Raw genomic sequence first — 18,433 nt, forward strand, 5'->3', positions numbered from 1 at the left:
TAATGAGAAAAATCTTTCCTAAACTTAAAGGTTAAAAACTTGTACAGCTAGGCGACCAGCATACACTTGGACGATCACCTGATAATAACACTCTGTCACGTGATTTCATGGGACACTTACATAGTTGGACTTGGAAGTGACTTGAACTTTGAAGTGAGATTGAGAAGGGTGAAAACAGGCAAAATGTCAAAATTATTTATTCTGGTTTTATTAGGTGCCTTAATCTACGGAATCCATCTCTGGTTGAAGACAAAATCGTATCTAACTGATGATCAGACAATTGCAAGAATAGCAGAGAAATATGTTGGTAAGCAAAGTCCAATGAAACCATGGATTTCTGCCTGGTTTCAACTTGTTTCAATTGGTTTTAACTGGTTTTAACAATTTCCAGTTAAAAACAATTTAAACCAGTTCAGAGCTACCATGTCTCGTGCATTATGCGTGAGACTCAAGCATTTTGGATTCATGTTCATTCCCTCAAATCTCTGTCATGTCTGTGATAGTTGCGTGAGACAGAGATTTGAGGGGATGAACAAGAGTCCAAAATGCTTGAGTCTCACACATAATGCGTGAGACTTGGTAGCTCTGATGTGGTGATCCGTTCCATGGACCCCCTTTTCACAAACATTTGTCGTTCCGAAGCCTGTTCCAAGGACCCTCCTTTTTAAATAAGCCCGCTCCAAGGCCCCCGTTTTTTGTCTCGCCGCGGCACATCCTTACCACTTTTTTGGTCGAGTGCCCTCCCCCCCCCACTCACTCAACTATCATAGCCTATCCCCATATACATTGTACATAATGTCTGTGATCTCACTTAGATTCACAGAAAATCTCACGCATAGCGAGTCTTTGAACTTGGCATCTCTGCCAGTTGGGCAACTGGAAATCCTAACTGGATAACCGTTGGGCAACTGGAAATCCTAACTAGAACCAGAGGGGTAATTGGAACTAATTGGGTAACTGGAAAGATGGGTAACTGGAAATTAAATCTAATTGGAACCAGTTGGGTAACTGGAAATAAAACTAGAGCCAGTTGGGTAACTGGAAATCCTAACTGGAACCAGTTGCATGGGTAACTGGAGATGACTTCTATTAAACTGGAATTGGAAAGATGGGTAACTGGAAATTAAATCTAATTGGAAATAAAACTAGAGCCAGTTGGGTAACTGGAAATCCTAACTGGATCCAGTTGGGTAACTAGAAATTACTTCCAATTGCCAATTTTCCAGTTACCCAACTGGTTCCAATTTAAACCAGTTAATTTGCATATTATCTGCCAGTGTGCACATATGTTCTATGTAATTCATTTACAATGTATCTATTTGCCATTTTTCAAGTACCATAGTGTTTAAAATGTTTAGCAGTGAAAAACCATCTTCATAAATGTTGTATATTCTAATTAAAACAGAGTATAAGATAATAGTACACCACTAATCAAATACATACTGTATATTGGATTCCATTGGAAGATCTTTCATATATATACACACATGAAAGTCTATTTTATCAATGCCCTTTACATGAGCATTGGTGCATATAGATGATGCATTGTCAACATTGAAATGTTAACCCATCATTCTTAGCATACGGTATGCAGCTTTAACTGTACTTTCAACTGTAAAAATGTATAATTGATTTTAGCTGAAATTTCTTATCTTTCTATTTCACTTAGAGACTTCTTCGTGATAAAGCGCTATGATGTTAATTATTATTATTACCCAGGTTAAGTTTTTGAATTGTCATCATAACTTACAATTCTATGGACCTCGCTCATGAAACTTGGACATAAGGGTAATCAAGTATTACTCAACACCTGCCTGAGTTTCAGGTCACATGAATAAGGTCAAAAGTTATTTAGGGTCAACAAACTTAGACCATTTCGGGGGAATCATTATAGAAATCTTAACTAAGGTTAAGTTTTTGAAATGTCATATTTAGAAAGGATATTGACCCAGCTCATGAAACTTAGACATAAGGGTAATAGTTTATCACTGAAGATCCTGCCTGAGTTTCAGGTCACATGACCAAGGTCAAAGGTCACTTAAGGATGTAAAGGTCAATGAACTTTGGCCATGTTTGTGGTATTTGTGAAATTGTCATCATGAATGAAATTTTATGGAGCTAGCTAATTCATGAAACTTGGACATATGAGCAATCAAGTATCCCTGAAGTTTTTGCCTGAGTTTCAGGTCACATGACCAAGGTCATTTAGGGTCAACAAACTTTTGCCATGTTGGGGGTTATATAATTGTGTCCAGAATTGTCATATTAACTTTTTGAAATTTTATGGATCTACTTCATGAAACTTGGACAAAAGGACAATAAAGTATTCCGATACATCCTGTGAAAGTTTCGGGTCACACAACCAAGATTAAAGGTCATTTAAGGTCAATGAATTCTCACCATGTTGGGGGTATTTTTCGAATTGGCATCTTATTAAGTTTATTTATCGAGGTCATTAAACATTGACATAGAGGTCTAAAGTCATTTTGGGTCAATGGATATAGTTTTTTATTCTCAAAATGATTTTTTTTTGTGAACTTTCATATTCAACAGAGCTATTTCGAATTGTGTAATGCAGGCAAAGCTGCCACTTGTACCTGAAATCATAAATTCATCACTTTCATCATAAAATCATCACCACATTCATTGTCATCACTATCATTGTCAACAACATCATCATCATAATTATCACCATCTTAATCACCATCATCTTCATCGCATTCATCATTTTCATCTTCATCAAGACAAACATGTCACCTAGCATGGTGTTGAATATCGTCTCATTTGTTCTAAATAATTATCTAAGTTATGAATTTGTTAAGTTACAACTATCCAATTACAAAGTATAAATTACCCTTACCACTTTTCATTCACTGATTTCTTACCATAAGACTTATATGACACTGTTTGATTAAATGTTTTACATGCTTGTACAGCCATATCTTTGTATCAGTGAGCACTTCAAATAAGGGCATTTCGGCTTTTGCATATATATAATATCACGAATACCCAAATTAACTCCTGGGTGGAGAGTGGCAAAGAGTTTGATTGATGCCTTGCTAAAGAACTCTAGGTTGCAATGTAATTCGAAGACATGATCCTCTGTTATAAGGCTTCAAGATACTTTAGAAAGTTTTTGTTTAATATTTGTGGCGGAATCTTCCTGGGGGCAGGGTTATCCTAGGGTATTTGGATTGCCTCACTATATATAAAAAAATAACATAACAATTGTATTTCTTTCTGACAGGACTCCCACACCAAGATGCCTTTGACAAGGTTGGTGAGGTTCTTCGGGAGAGATATCCTGGTCATATCTTACCTAAAGAGAGGGAGGAATGGATCTTCATGAATGCCGGTGGCTGGATGGGGGCCATGTGTCTTGTACATGCCTCGCTCACCGAGTATATTCTATTCTTTGGCACTGCGGTTGATACTGGTGGTCATTCTGGTGAGGAATAAAAGATTGTTCTTCAAGCTGATCATTAGGCTTGTTTGATACCCTTGGGTAGGGTAGCTTGCTGATGTAGTAAGGTGGGGGTGTCATGTCTAGTGGTTATGACTCTCGTCTTTCAAACTGAGGGACGTGGGTTCGATCCCAGCAATGGCATGTTTTCCTTCAGCAAGAAGTTTACCCACATTGTACTGCACTCAACCCAGGTGAGGTGAATGGGTACCCGGTAGGAAGAAATTTCTCAAATGCTTGAACACACATATGGTCAGCGCAGCCAAAGCCGTGATGATAATAGCAGCGCTTGTATCCTAAGGCAAACAGAGCTTTACAAATCCAGCTATTATTATTAAGAGAAGCATTGGGAATACATGAGGATGACAGTGATTTTGCCCTATAACAGCCAGGTCACCCCTAAAGTTTGCAAATGAAATGCTTTGGGGCTACCAACTTTTCCAAAGTTGCGCCAATATTATTGCAAAACAACATTATTCAAGGGCATTTAGAAGATCAAGATTCTATATACAACAGAAAAATGAGAAAGACTCTTACGGCACAAATGCTTGTCGAGCTATAAAAAAAATAATCCTTGAAATAGAATAAGTCTTCAAATTCAGCAATCGCCTCAATTTGGCCCAAAATAGCCTCTAAAAAGGAAAATTATTTCAAACCCGAGTAACATATTGTGCTTTTTTAATGGATATTTATTTTTTTGTGGGGGATCCAAAAACATTTGATTTGCAGAATTGGTTGCAGGGGGGGGGGAGAATATTTTACCTGTTCTATGAAAGCATGAGTACATGTGTAAACTTACAAGTACATGTGTAATCAACAACCAAGAGTATTACAAAGGCATTTTTTTGTTCATTATAAGTTGGAAAGGAAGGAAAATCAATAGATAGAAAATGGACAGGAATCCGATGGAAAAGATATTAATTTCTATCACTCTATTATTGTTTTGCACAGGTCGATATTGGGCAAATGTTTCTGACACGATCATAAGTGGGAATTTTCGGCAGTGGAAAGAAGGAACAACGGAAAGTGAAGAGTATGGACCAGGTAAGAATTATCATTCCTTGAATCTTAGTATTTCCCTATTTCTTTTGTACATTTACTGCCTCCATCATTCTAAAATCACAGTACAATGTTGATTATCCAAACTGGTTGAAGGTTCAGGAAAATCTTTGTGTCCCATAAAAAAACTTGTTTTCAAAGATATTATAAATATCAAATTATATGTTTTGGTTACAAATTTGAAATTATAATTTAGGGAATCCTTTGTGCATAAGGCATACCACATTGTAAACAGTAAAAACAGAGCCATGTCAGAACGATTTGTGCAGAAACTCATTTGTAAACTGGTCTTCACTCTGATGCAGCGATTTTGTGAGAGAAGCATTACAAAGGACAGTGAGAAATGCTATTGACGATTTCTCCTTAAAACCCTTTTCTTGTTAATTAAAACATCTAGACTATTTCTAAGTGCAACTTAAAAATCAAGTCCACCCCAGAAAAATGCTGACTTGGATAAATAGAGAAAAATCAAACAAGCATTGTGCTGAAAATTTCATCAAAATCAGATGTAAAATAAGAAAGTTATGACATTTTAAAGTTTCACTTACTTTTCACAAAACAGTGATATGCAAAACTAGAGTCGGTCAACGACGTCCATCACTCACTATTTCTTTTGTTTTTTATTGTTTGAATTTTACAATATTTCATTTTTTATAGATTTGACAACAAAGGACCAACTTGACTGAAACATATAGTACTAAACAATACTAATTCCACATGTTCAGGGAGGAATTAATTGTTGAATAACTTGACAATGAGGAGAAAATTTGAATATTTTATATAACAAAATACAAAAGAAATACTGAGTGGATGACGTCACTGTCTCCTCATTAGCATACCAGCCAGGATGTGCCTATAACTGTTTCATGAAATTAAGCGAAAGTTTAAAATGTCATAACTTTCTTATTTCACATCTGATTTTGTTGAAATTTTCAGTGGTATACTTGTTGGATTTTTCTTTTTTTATTCAAATTAACTTTTTGTTGGGGTGGACTTGTCCTATAATCCTGACATTACATTGTCAAACTCTTGTCCATCTTTCATATCATGACCTTATATGGTATGCCCCTATCAAAATAAAGAAGAAAAATTGCAAATTAGGAATGAAATATTATTTTATCATTATAAACCTAAAGGCCTGGTCACACTGCCCGAGCGTTGTTGGAGTGGTCGTGGAGCGGTAGGGAAAGAGGGTTGAATTTTGCTCTCAAAATAGGGGAAAAAATCGAAAACAAAAAAACAACACTCGAAATCGAAAATGGTAAATGGTAGCGAGCGGTGATGATTTTTTTCTCTCCGCTCCACGACCCACAAGGTGAGAAGTTAATGATGAATCCTGTTTTCTTTTTTTTTTTCTGAGAGGCATTGTACTCACAGCCTTAATGATTTCATTTACTTTGGATAGGGTGGGGGATTATAATCAACTTAAGTTATGATTGAAAAGGCTATTTTTCTTGGAATATGTTTTCAACAAAAATATTTCAACAATTTGTTATCATCCTGGTGATCCTGCATGCTTAGAGTGGAGCGCTAATGCACAGACATTGTGAAGAAGTACAAACCTTTCAGACTTGTCTTACATCAGTGAACCGATGTCATGTTTTTTTTTTCTTGATAATAGGAGTTACCTTACTTCATGCTTGGGGTGAGGCCACTTCCGTCCAATGGACCGCTGGCACCTGGATGGTTGAATATGGGCGCGGTTTTATACCCTCCACCCTCCCGTTTGCCATATCCGACACCATCTTCAGTACCCAAGATTTCTATACACTCTACAGAATCGTCAGGATCTATGCAGAGGCACTGTTCCAGGAACTGCTGTGTGTTCTTTGATGATGGTTCATGATAGGTAGTGGATTAGTTAAACAGAATAGGGGGTGTGGGAGGGGGGGAGAGGTTAGAAGTTTATGATTGCCAGTTACTTTGAGTAAAGATTTTTAATTCCGATTATTCACCTTTATGAAGGTTCAGTATTCTGATGGTTCATGAGTAAAAAGTTTTTTTATTATAAAATGACATAAGGTTCGATATTCTAAAGGTTGGTCAAACTGAAATTCTGAAAATGAAAATCCATATTTCATAGTTCGAAATAGAAATCTGAGAATAGAAATATTTTGCAAATTCATTTTGCCCAATTGATCGTGGGCCCGGCAGCCACAGTGCAGCACAAGATCAGCGAGGCTCCATCCCTTTAAGTGTGGAACGCCTAACAGGGTAGCGGCAAATCCCATCTTTTAATGTCTTTTGGTCTGACACGGCCGGGGTTTGAACTCCTGTTCTCTCCTAGTTGTGAGACAGATGCTCTACCAAATGAGACATAACACAAGTTTGTTTGTTTAATTCGAATATTAAATAAAAATTAAATTGAATTTTCATTATTTTGAAGATTCAGTGGTCTGAAGGTCTATATATTCCAAGTAGTTTATTTTGCAAATTAAAGCTAAATTACAGTAGTTGAAGTAAAACACTGATTTTGTGAGAAAGTATGTAGAACCAAGGTTAAGTATAACTATGTCATGGTACAGTCCATAAACTGAACTTTGTGAAATCATTAAATCTACGCTGAAAAACAATCACACTGAAGATAGCCAACACAGATAGGCACACATGGGACAGTGTATATTATATTGCTGGAATAAAAAGCTCACGGAAGTGCCTGAATCCGCGCTTATTTTGCTTATTTCTCAGCATTTACACAATTTCTTCCAGAATCCTTCGGCGCATATTGTTTATTCATATAAACAGACACTTGGGTGGTCATTATATTGGATTCTGTAAAAAGTCATTTTGGGCTATCGTACCTTTGGAATAATAAACCTTATTTTGCTCTTTGTACTTACAAACGTTTGGAATATGGAACCTTATTGTAAAATAAAATGAATAAATGCAATTTATTAAGTGTCATATCCATCTTGTAAGAGATGCTCAATGTGCGCAAGTGAAGGGGGAGCTAATAAAATAACAAATCACCCAAAAAAAATCATTGTATGGTTGGATTAAAAGGGAAAAAAATAGCTGGGAGAAAAGATGGAGATTAAAGCAACTCTATCTGAAATAGGACCAGCACCAATTCTTTTTATTAACATTTGAGATGTAAGGTACCTTCTTACTGATCAAATTTTGTGTCTAAAAGTGAAGAGTAAAAATATCAAATAAAAATTGGTACACTTCAATATATTTTAGGAATGTTTGACTGAGTTCTGATAATAATAATGATAATAAAAAATGATCGTGATGAATGTACAATGTTTTGTATAGCACATTACATCCATTTTGATGTTGGAGAGTATCACAATTGCCATTGATATGCAAGAATGTTGTAATGATCATGATATATTGAATATATATATTCTTTTGTCTAACACGTCACTTCCAAAATATTACCTCTGACCGGTTACCTCTGGCCAATTTATTTGGTATCTTTCATACAAGAGTGGTATGATAAATATATTTATACTATGAATATGCATGCTTTGGGATAGCACATTAATTGGAGAGAAAATGTTGAATGTTTGGATTTTTACCTCGAATTGATATGCCATGGTGATATGATGATTATAATATTACATTTATATGAATATACATTCCTTTGTAGGGTTTATTTCCGATTCGTCTAATGCCAATTCGTCCAAATACCAACTCGTCCACTATCATTTGGCATACCACTATCCACTATCCACATGGTCTAATTGCCAATATGTTCACTCACCATTTCGTCTAATAACCAGTTGGTCCAATAGCTATTTAGTCCATATACCACTTGGTTTAATTGGACCAAGTGTTCATTGTGCAAAATGAATGGAAATGAAACAGATATTAGACTAACTGGTTATGAGACAAAATGGTAATAGACGTACGAACTGGTGATTAGACGAAGTGATGATTGGACCAAATGGTTGTTAGATGAAATGTTGATGGATGGAATGGCATTAGCCCGGGGGGGGCCACATACATTGACGAGTGGATACCATGCGCGACCAAAAAAACATGTAAAAAGCATGTCCTTTTAACGATAGGGCACGTTACGTACGTAACATGATAAGGGTGTCAAAAACACAAAAATAAGAAAAAAAAGGTATCTATTTCGCTAGGAAAATTACGTGTTTAGGGTCTAATTTGCGGGGATGATAACACAAAATTAAAATGTTTTATAAAGGATGTCCTTTTTGCCCCAACACTTCGTGTTTAGTGTCCGATTTGTGCGAGGTGTAGAAGGTGGGGTCGCCGTACTAAACCATAAGGTAAAGCCGACAACTGAAGGACTCGTAACAATAAAACATTCCTGTACTTGTTCCGGGGTTCATTTCAGGGGATATTTGCCAAGAGTATCGTTTTGTTTCCAATACTTGTTAAGGGTAGGGTTTCACACGCCAATACTTGTTAAGGGGTGCATTTTCTAAATGTGGAAAATACGTGTTTAGGGTGCTTTTTTGAGACCCCATGGTCGCGCGTGGTATCCATTCGTCAATGGAAGTGGCCCCTGGGCTCTGCAGCCACTGTGCATGAGCCCCTGATCGCCAACACAGAGCGGTTCAGGGGTTCATTTCAGGGGATATTGCAGGGGTGCAGTTTCAGAATATGGAAATTACGTATTTATGGTGCTTTTCGAGACCCCATGGTCGCTCATGGTATCCACTCGTGAATTAGATTAAATGAAAGTAGACCATGTGGGGAGTGGATGAGTTGGCAGAAGACAAATTGGCAATTTACCCTTTGTAGCTCATCAATTAGAAAAATACAGACAGGCAGGCTACCAATTTCCAGAACCCAACCGCTTCGTTATTATATGTAATTATGTATCATCATTATGCTGTGGATGAATTGTTTTAACTGTGTGCTTTGGATTTCACAAATGATAATTTGTTTAACTTATGTGTGGTTGTGTCTTATGTGCAATTCAATGAAAGAATTAGATTGTAAATCTGTATTCAATCATCCTTGTCTTGTTCTGCTGGTTGTACATTTTAGATGATGAAAATTGTATAGTCTGATTTTCTAACCAAATTATCTTCATTAAAATTTATTTCAAGAAGACTGAATTATCATGGTCTGTTTGCATTTGTTTCATTTGTCATTCATGATGGTGACTGTGGTGGTGATGACGATGATGATGGTGGTGTTGGTAATGATGCTTTGATGATGATGGTAATGATGACGATGATGGTGATGATGAAAAGGATGATGATGATGATGATGATGATAGGGATGATGATAATGGTGATAGGGATTATGATGATGATGATAGGGATGATGATGTTGGTGATAATGATGACGAAAGTGATGGGGATAATGATGACGAGGAGGATGATGATGGTGATGATGAAAGGGATGATGATGATGGTGATAGGGATGATAAGGATGATGGTGATGATAGGGATGATGATGATGATGGTGACGTAAGTGATAGGGATGATGATGAGGAGGGGGATGATGATAGGGATGATGATAAGGATGATGATGATGATTATAGGAATGATGATAGGGACGATAATTATGATAGGGATGATGATTATGATAAGTATGATGATGATCATGAGCAGTATGATGATGACAGGGATGATGATGATAAGGATGATGATGATAGGGATGATGATGACGGTGATAGTGATAATGATGGTAATAATGAACATGGTAGTGATGATAATGAAGATTAGTAGTATAATGATAATGAAAGTGATGATGGTAAAGAATGATGCTGATGATGGTGGTGGTCATGGTGGTATAAGACCACCTGAAAGTTTGTATAGTAGAGTAAATTTCATTAAAACTGGCCTATATTATTAGTTGCTGTTGAATTTGTGTTTGATTTGAATGGTTAAAAGGCAATAAATTTGGGCAGCAATAGCTTGACTACTTGTAATCCATTTGTTATCATAACTATGTTTTACTTCAAAGCTATTGTGGGTAATTTATTTAAACAAATTTCCCTTTAACCCTTCACTTGAGCACGGAATCAACAAAAAAGTTAGGCATATTTTTAAAATGAGATTCGGCCTATATGTATTACAGTTATATACATGTGGTATACACAACAATTTTAAGGTGGTCTTTAACTTTTGCAAATGAAGGCAATGGTGAAGATGAACATTGCAATAATTCATACCCCTAAAAGGGATGTATAGATGAGTTTCATTCCGACTTTGCAGACATACACTGTTATGTGTGTGACCAAGAGAGGGCGACATGCATTCCACCCATAGTTGAATTGAATAAGAGAAAAATTCAACAAGCACAACACTGGAAATTCATCAAAATCGGATATAAAATAAGAGATTTATGACATTTTTAAGTTTCGCTTTTCATAAAGCAGTTCTTGTCCCGGTCGGTATTCAAATGAGGGAACAGATGACATCACTCACAATTTATTTTGTATTTTGTTGTATGAAATATTGATTTTCTCCTCATTGGCCTGTGAAACAAAGTTTCATTTCTCCCTGAACATCATGTATGTTGTATAATTCAACAATAAAAAACAAAGAAAAAGTGAGTGAGGGACATCGTGCCCGGCATCGTGCATTCTCTCATTTGCATGTGACTAAATTGTGCATATAACTATTTTTGCGAAAAATTAAGCGAAACTTTGATATGTCATAACTTTCTTATTTTACATCCGAGATTTTTATGAAATTTTCAGCAGCATTATGCTTGTCTGATTTTTCTCTATTGATTCAAATAAACATTTTTCTGAGGTGGACTTGGGCTTTGACTTCGGGATACAACTGCAAATGATATTAATTTTTATTGGTCGTGACCGAGGAACATGATCTGACCAATATTTTCAAAAATATTCCTATCGGATATTTAGACAAATTAAGCAGTATATATAGCTGGGATATATACCCCCCCCCCTCCCCCTTTCCCTGTGTTATGTGATGATAAGACATATCTCACATATTCAATAATATATCAGTACATAACCAATATTCAATCAATACTTCTACAGTAAGTAATAGGAAATCATATGTTTACCAATTACAACTTTCTTAAGAAAGTATATACTCATTCTTCCAGCTTTACTTCTGACGACGCACAGCATTTCATGGTTTACCTTATTCACTACATTAATGTTCTCCATAACAGGTCAACTCTCCCAATTTCAGAGTAAAGTAATGATTACAGAGTTTTGGTGAAACGTCCAAGGTTGACCAAAACCTGTTTGGCTGTAACAGACCAATATAATGGGTTCACTTCTGAACCCAAATCAGATTGCAGTTTTAGAGAATAAAGAGTTATAGAATAGAGATTGGAGTTTATAGAGCTACATCAGTTTGCAGAGTTTATATTATCTTCGTCTCCAGAGTATAGTCACCATCAGACTTACTCATGTAGTTGTCATTATCATCAAGTAATCATCGTTAATCAATAAATGTATAACTGTATACCCTGCATCCATTAGTCTCATTTAAGTCCGCTTGGTTGAAAGTTAAAGAGCATTAGATCCCACCCAAACATAACACTGGAAACAACCTTTTCGATCGAGGTATATAAAGAAACCTTCTTTTGCTCATGTCGGAAATTATGTATTTATGGGGAATGGGGCGGACTCCACATCATATAAAAAATATATATACCGAAAATAAATTGGGCATTTTCAAATACAAATAAGGCATGACCTATTATTAAGCTCTCGTTAGCAAGAGGGTCTTAAGCTTTCTTGACAAAAGTCTTTTCGCGGTGACTGAAATTTTCTCCCACTTTCTAAAAAAAATCAGTGCACTTAGATTTGTATTTATATTAAGAATCGACATCATTCTCAGTTAATTTCTGGTCTTATAAACATATTTTATGTTTCATTAATTGCACTATGCTGTTACCATTGTTTTTATTATAAAACAAAATGTTCATGTCAAGTACAATGTCTGAAGTTTATCAATGAATTAAAATTCAATCTCTCAAATATATAAAACCATATCATGAACAATTTGCTAGATTGAAAAGCATGGAAATAATAAAATGAATTATTTTGTGAAAGTATATTGTATCAGTTAATCATGAAGTCAGTACATATTTGTCTTCAGTATCTTCAGCTGAAAAAATAAACGATCTTCGAACTTAATTAACGTGGAATACAAGAGAGAGGGAGATCGAGAGGGGGGGGGGGAATAAAAAGAACTTCGGATTTCAGACCTCCCCCCCAAAAAAATTATCAAAAGATCATGATAAACATGATGAAAGAAATGAATAATAAAACAAAGTCCAATAGAATATTTAAATTGTATATTTTACTCTGAGATACAAATTTTGTACTTGATTTTTTTTCCCGGGTAAAAAAAAACGAACGAAGAGTCATGAGAGACGTTTAGAACCATGTAAAACTGGCCACAAAAAATGACAATTTTGGGACAAAAAGTACATTTTGTATTAATCGTATCGTCTTCAATACAAATATAGCTTTCTGGTAATCATATTTTGCAGGGGGCCTGGGAACGATTCTGTGTAGGCCTGGGGTCCGGCCTGGGGTGCGGCTTAATGTCCATAGCCGTCCCCCAAAAGATGTTCACTCCAGGATAGGTTGGAGATAGTTTCTTCACATTATCAATATCGAACGTCATATAGGTTAGTTTCTTGTAGAACCAAAACGGATCCATTTTCTACTTCTTTAAATAACCTATAAGGTTATAATGTACGGGAAAGAAAGGCTTTGGTCTAAGATAGGCCCACATTATATGTTTCATGCAATTGGCCATGGGTTTTTATTACCTATTTCAGCTATAGGCCAAGGCCTCTTGCGCTACGTATATTTTCTCTCTTTTTAAAAATTTTCTTATAAGCAGGGCCGGGCGGATCCAGGATTTTCTAAAGGGGGTCCGGGGGCAAATTTTTCGGAGAAAAATTTAGACAACCCCCAAAAGGGTTTTAAACCACAAATTAAGGATATTTCGTACCCCAAAAAAATATTGACAAGCAAAAAAAAAAGGTCTTCAATTTCAAAAGAGGGGGCACACCTCGGGTTCAATGGCTTTTATATTACATTTTTTTTCTTTTCAAGGGGGGGGGGGGGCGTGCCACGTGCCCCGTGTGCCCCCCTGGATCCGCTCCAGCTTATGAGCAATGGAAAACAAAAACATGATTAGCTTTGCTTATTTTTCAATAATGTGTACGACTAATTTTTATATGTCAAATAAAATTTCTGTATCCCATCAGATTAACCCAAGATAATAATAACAACAACATCCGTATAGGCTCTGGGTTATTAGGCCGTTCGGCCATCATCAGCAACTCGCGAGGGGGGGGGGCACCTGAATTTGAGTGATGGACACAGGTAAAAAAAATTGACAAGCAAGAAAAAAAAAGGTCATCAACTAAAAATTTAGGGGGGGGAGGGACTGTCCCCCTCCTCAAATTTAGTCCCTCCGTCCCCACCCGCTTCCACCGCCTATGATCACACCCGCATATCCAGAGCGATGTGTGGGGTAAAGGGGGGGGGGGGGTCTGCTTGACAATTAAAGTGGCCCCATGCAATTAAGAGAAAATAATTAAAAGTGGAAAAACTTTGAAAAGGTAGATTATTTAACAAAGTTTCATGATTTGTGTATTTCCCGAATTACTCTTATTTGAGAGAGAGAAAGAAATTTTGAAAAAAATGTTTAAAAAAAAGTCTCAGTCACCTTGAATTCACTTTAATTGTGACCACCCCCTCCCCCGGCCCCCACCCCACTAATAATCTTATTGACATTGTTGTTTTTATTATTATTTTCTCGTGAATGAATCACACAGTGTTGAGAATGAGTGTATTTATTGTGTAATATTAATGATCTCATTATCATCGGAGTTCGGAGAGATATTCTTGAAATTCCATTTCTCTGATCTCATTATTATTATGGTCCATCTAATCACGAGTGTTAACTGCACACCGTACCGATCGCTCCCTTTGCTTATTCAGTCAAAGGTCAAACTACGAGGGCAAACCCGGATGAGTGACGTCATTCGTATAACTCGCCATCTTTTGAGTTTCATCTGTATATAATCCGAAGGTGTGTGAAAACACCCCCAATAAATTCATCAAAATGTAAGTATTTGATAAGTTTTACACATATTTTTTCTTATTTTATGAATTATTTGAATGTTGTGTGACTGTGAATGTCCTTAATTTGGCGTTTTATGGGTGCGATCAAGTGGAATAGCGATGTCTCCGGTGCATCCCATTCAAAGATTGTGTTAACTCAACTGCCGAAGAGATGCAGCTGCAGAGACGGGGAATGGGAGATTGTGTGTACGGCTATGGGACTGGTGAAATCTGTGAGTGACTGTGCCAAAATGAGAGCAAGGCCAAGGCGAATAACGAAGAGCTCTGTAGTCAGTGCAGCAAATGCCAGCAATCTTATGCAGTTGCATTGCTAAAGTCATTTCAGAATTTGATCTGTATTAAAAAGACATAACAAAGACAGAATCAAGTGAATTACACTTACAGAAAGAAATTGAGAGATTTATTTTAAACAGAGTCAGAGAGACAATTTAGGCCTAGATCTATAACTTAGCCAACTCTACTACACACGAAAAGGGGAAAAGAAGGATTGGTTGGTAGAGTTGGAGGGAGGATGGGGGCAGTGAGGTATCTGGGACTATTTCAGGACGCTAACGAATGTAATGCAGTGTTCCACCCGCCGACTTTGCAAGAATTTCACCACCAGAGACAGCGTCCAGGCAGTAGAGTAATTATTCGCAAATGTTATACTCATGTAGCAAGTCTCTTAAATCACATTTCAAGGTCAATAGGCTCACTGCTTTTAATATCGTGATTGAGAACCAAAATCATGCGAATATGCTGCAAACGAACCTAGGTCAGTAGATGAACTGCCGTAGGTGAGCTACATTAACTTCAGTCCACATCGAAGCCGAAATACAGCTATTGGCCGGTGTAAAACTACATCAGCGCCCCATTTCATCAACAGTTTTTTTTTAATTTGTCAGATCTGTTAATCTTTCTTTGATTCTGATTGGTTGATAAGCCACTGGTAACTGTTGGATAACATGTGCAACGAACAATTGTCCATAGACTGTGTACAACGGATAGATCGTCTCCGCACAGCGATTTGAAGACCGCTGATTGGTCAGTCGCGCAGATCACGTCATGACCCCTCTGTCCCAAAAATAATTCCTTCGGACTGCGTGCGGAAGTATCGATAGCGATAACGATATCCGGTCACGTTGTGTACGCGGTAAATGGTCTTGGTTCGTGATCGGATCGCTCCGGTATCGATCGAAAATTATCGAAACTCTGCAATTTCATGCATATTCACGTTACGCTCCGAAACCCGGAAGCCAATTGACTTTGTGCACGTTGCGATAGACTCTACAAATTCCAACGAACACGATGACATAGACGCTAATTCGTAAGATTTTGAAGGAAAAGCAAGAAGTAATCGAAATTCGCTTACCTGTGCGGTATCGGTGAGAAAATAGATCCTCCGAGAATACCTTTCATAATTCATATAAAATATAGGAAAGTGAAATTCTAAGTCGATTTTGGTACGAGGTGATAGGGAATTGTACACTTGTTTTGGTGGAATTCTGTGTGGGGAAATAAAAGGCTTGCACTGCGCATGCTTACTATATTATCATTCATAAATTGGTTCTCGGCAGTGGCTGGATGACGTCATGTAATAAGCAAAAATATACACGACCGATACGTTCATGCTCCGCTATCCGTTGTACACAATTGTTCACTGTGGATAAAGCATCTGATATTTGCTTTCATGAAACCCTTTCCAGATCTCTTCCAAGTCAAACACTTGTCATGAAACATGAGGGGTTTTGCTTAAAGGTCAAGTCCACCTCAGAAAAATTTTGATTTGAATCAATATAGAAAAATCAGACAAGCACATTGCTGAAAATTTCATCAAAATTGGATGTAAAATAAGAAAGTTATGAAATTTCAAAGTTTCGCTTATTTTTAACAAAATAGTTATATGAACAAGCCAGTTTTATCGAAATGAGAGAGTCGATGATGTCACTCACTATTTCTTTTGTTTTTTATTGTTTGAATTATACAATATTTCAATTTTTACGAATTTGATGATTAGGACCTCCTTGCCTGAAGCACAAAATGTTTAAATAAGTGAATTCCACATGTTCAGGGAGGAATGAAACTTCATTTCACATGACAATGACAAGAAAATCAAAATATTTCATATAGTTGAATACAAAAGGAATAGTGAGTGAATGCTGTCATCAGTTCCGTCATTAGCATACAGACCGAAATGTGCATATAGTAAGTCATCTAAGTCAGTGCCTGGAAAATCACTTTCCTGCTGGCCAATGATACTATCATCCTTTCATGTTCAACCTTGTAAACCATCAAAAATTATGTTGCAAACGAAAAGTTATTGAAGTTTTTAGGGCAGAGTCAATAGCATACATGTTTAAGTACCGTACTGTTCAACTGCCTTTTAAATGACCATCAAAAGAATTTAAACTGTTGTAATTTTATCAACTGTTAGTGTGACCATATGAAGGAAAAGGAAATTTATCTACATGTAAATGCTCCAAATTCCCATGAAATACCCATGATCTATAAATTAATGCATACTCATTATGTCATCATCGGTGGCTGATGGCTGCTACTTTTGCAAAATCGAACTTGGATCTTCTTCTAAAACCCAAATCTTACCCATACAGTATCTTGAGGATTTTTGTCTGACCCCATGTCCGCACTTGTAAGTAGAAATGTAAAATTTTATTGTAACAAGCGTTTACGACTGGGAGACTCGGGACTTCCTACACTCCTGTACAGATAATGATGATGATGAAAGTTTTGAATAAATTAACTTCAAGGGATGCTCCAGGTTTGAAGATATTTTTTATATCTCAATAAATAAGAGAAAAATACAGAGAGCAAAATTCTGAAAATTTCATCAAAATAGGATAACAAATAAAAGAGACACAACGTTATTGAATTGTAAAGATTTGCATTATTCCAGTGAAACAGTTCTAGGCATGTATGATGCAATATCCCACTCGTTTTTTGTATTTTATTATATGAAATTAAGTTTATTAAAAAAAATTCTATCAAGAACTAAAAAAACAATTGGATTGACAACTGATTATGTGCGTTAGTCATTTATTGTTGCAACTTATTTCATCAAAGTGGAGACACATTAATTAATATGAAAAAATGAAAAAATGATGATGTCACAATAACATTAACAAAAAGGAAAGTAGGGATGTGACATCAGCCCACCTAATGAATATTCATGAAGACATGTCTAGAACTGTTTCACCAAAATAATGCAAATCTTTAAAATTCAATTTGTTATCCAATATTGCTCTGTCGCATTTTACTCTATACCTTATTACCTTATAGATGTATTAGAAAAATGCAGAGGTCTGCAGTTGAGTTAAATTCATGAACTACATATACTCTAGCTCCGAAGGCATTTGTTCTAACATCCAATCTGCTTCCTTTCTGGAAGAGTTTGAAGGGGTGCCCTCGAGTTGCCTTGAACAGTATTTAGATATAAATATCTTCAGCCCAGAGCATCCCTTTGAAGATCACTGTACATGTGACCTTTGGTATCCAGAATTGGTCAGAAATCAATAAACTACATCAGTACATCTTAATCAAGGCTCCACATTAACTTTTTTGGGTGGCCCAGTATTAAAGTTTGGTGGCCCCAAAAATATAAAGAAAAATATTGATTAAAAATGAATAAAACAAACTTTGTGAAATATTAATTCTGCAGCCACTACCACTAAGTTACTTTCACTTTGTACATACCTCTGTAAATCTTGTTTGCTGTTATTTTACTTTGCTAATTGATTTGTGGTAATATAATAATAATAATAATAGTCAGGTTTTGTATAGCGCATAACACATTATGAATAACGTCTCTATGCGCTTCCAAGGGACTTGGATATTATTACCCTGGCTGTAGCTCAAGCAGCTTTTACACGCTCGGCATTTCAAATAAA

At 36.3% G+C, this 18,433-nt stretch overlaps 2 protein-coding genes across 3 annotated transcripts in view; both read left to right on the plus strand.

The window, feature by feature from the left end:
• The first annotated feature begins 154 nt into the window (after nucleotides 1-154).
• Nucleotides 155-6,880, plus strand: LOC121428082 (sigma non-opioid intracellular receptor 1-like). The gene is made up of 4 exons (XM_041624659.1): nucleotides 155-307; nucleotides 3,248-3,448; nucleotides 4,415-4,507; nucleotides 6,144-6,880. The coding sequence occupies exons 1-4, from the start codon at nucleotides 184-186 to the stop codon at nucleotides 6,353-6,355; spliced, it is 630 nt and encodes a 209-aa protein (XP_041480593.1). The 5' UTR covers nucleotides 155-183; the 3' UTR covers nucleotides 6,356-6,880.
• Nucleotides 6,881-14,424: 7,544 nt separating this feature from the next.
• Nucleotides 14,425-18,433, plus strand: part of LOC121428219 (vesicle-associated membrane protein 3-like) — a 32,421-nt gene continuing 28,412 nt past the window's right edge. Inside the window, exon 1 of one of the 2 annotated variants that reach the window (XM_041624831.1) lies at nucleotides 14,425-14,531. In XM_041624831.1, the coding sequence (XP_041480765.1) occupies nucleotides 14,530-14,531 (2 nt within the window). In that variant the 5' untranslated portion in view covers nucleotides 14,425-14,529. The remainder of the gene's footprint in view (nucleotides 14,532-18,433) is intronic. The other variant, XM_041624830.1, reaches the window with a different exon arrangement.

Source organism: Lytechinus variegatus, chromosome 14, assembly GCF_018143015.1.
Source record: "Lytechinus variegatus isolate NC3 chromosome 14, Lvar_3.0, whole genome shotgun sequence".
In the NCBI taxonomy this organism is placed as follows: domain Eukaryota; kingdom Metazoa; phylum Echinodermata; class Echinoidea; order Temnopleuroida; family Toxopneustidae; genus Lytechinus; species Lytechinus variegatus.

What these genes read in the sequence shown, in the direction of transcription:
- LOC121428082 (XM_041624659.1), top strand. Translation starts at nt 184, where the DNA reads ATGTCAAAATTATTTATTCTGGTTTTATTAGGTGCCTTAATCTACGGA. An exon ending in TGATACTGGTGGTCATTCTG is followed by an intron (nt 3,449 to 4,414) that starts GTGAGGAATAAA and finishes TGTTTTGCACAG; the next exon opens with GTCGATATTGGGCAAATGTT. An exon ending in AAGTGAAGAGTATGGACCAG is followed by an intron (nt 4,508 to 6,143) that starts GTAAGAATTATC and finishes TCTTGATAATAG; the next exon opens with GAGTTACCTTACTTCATGCT.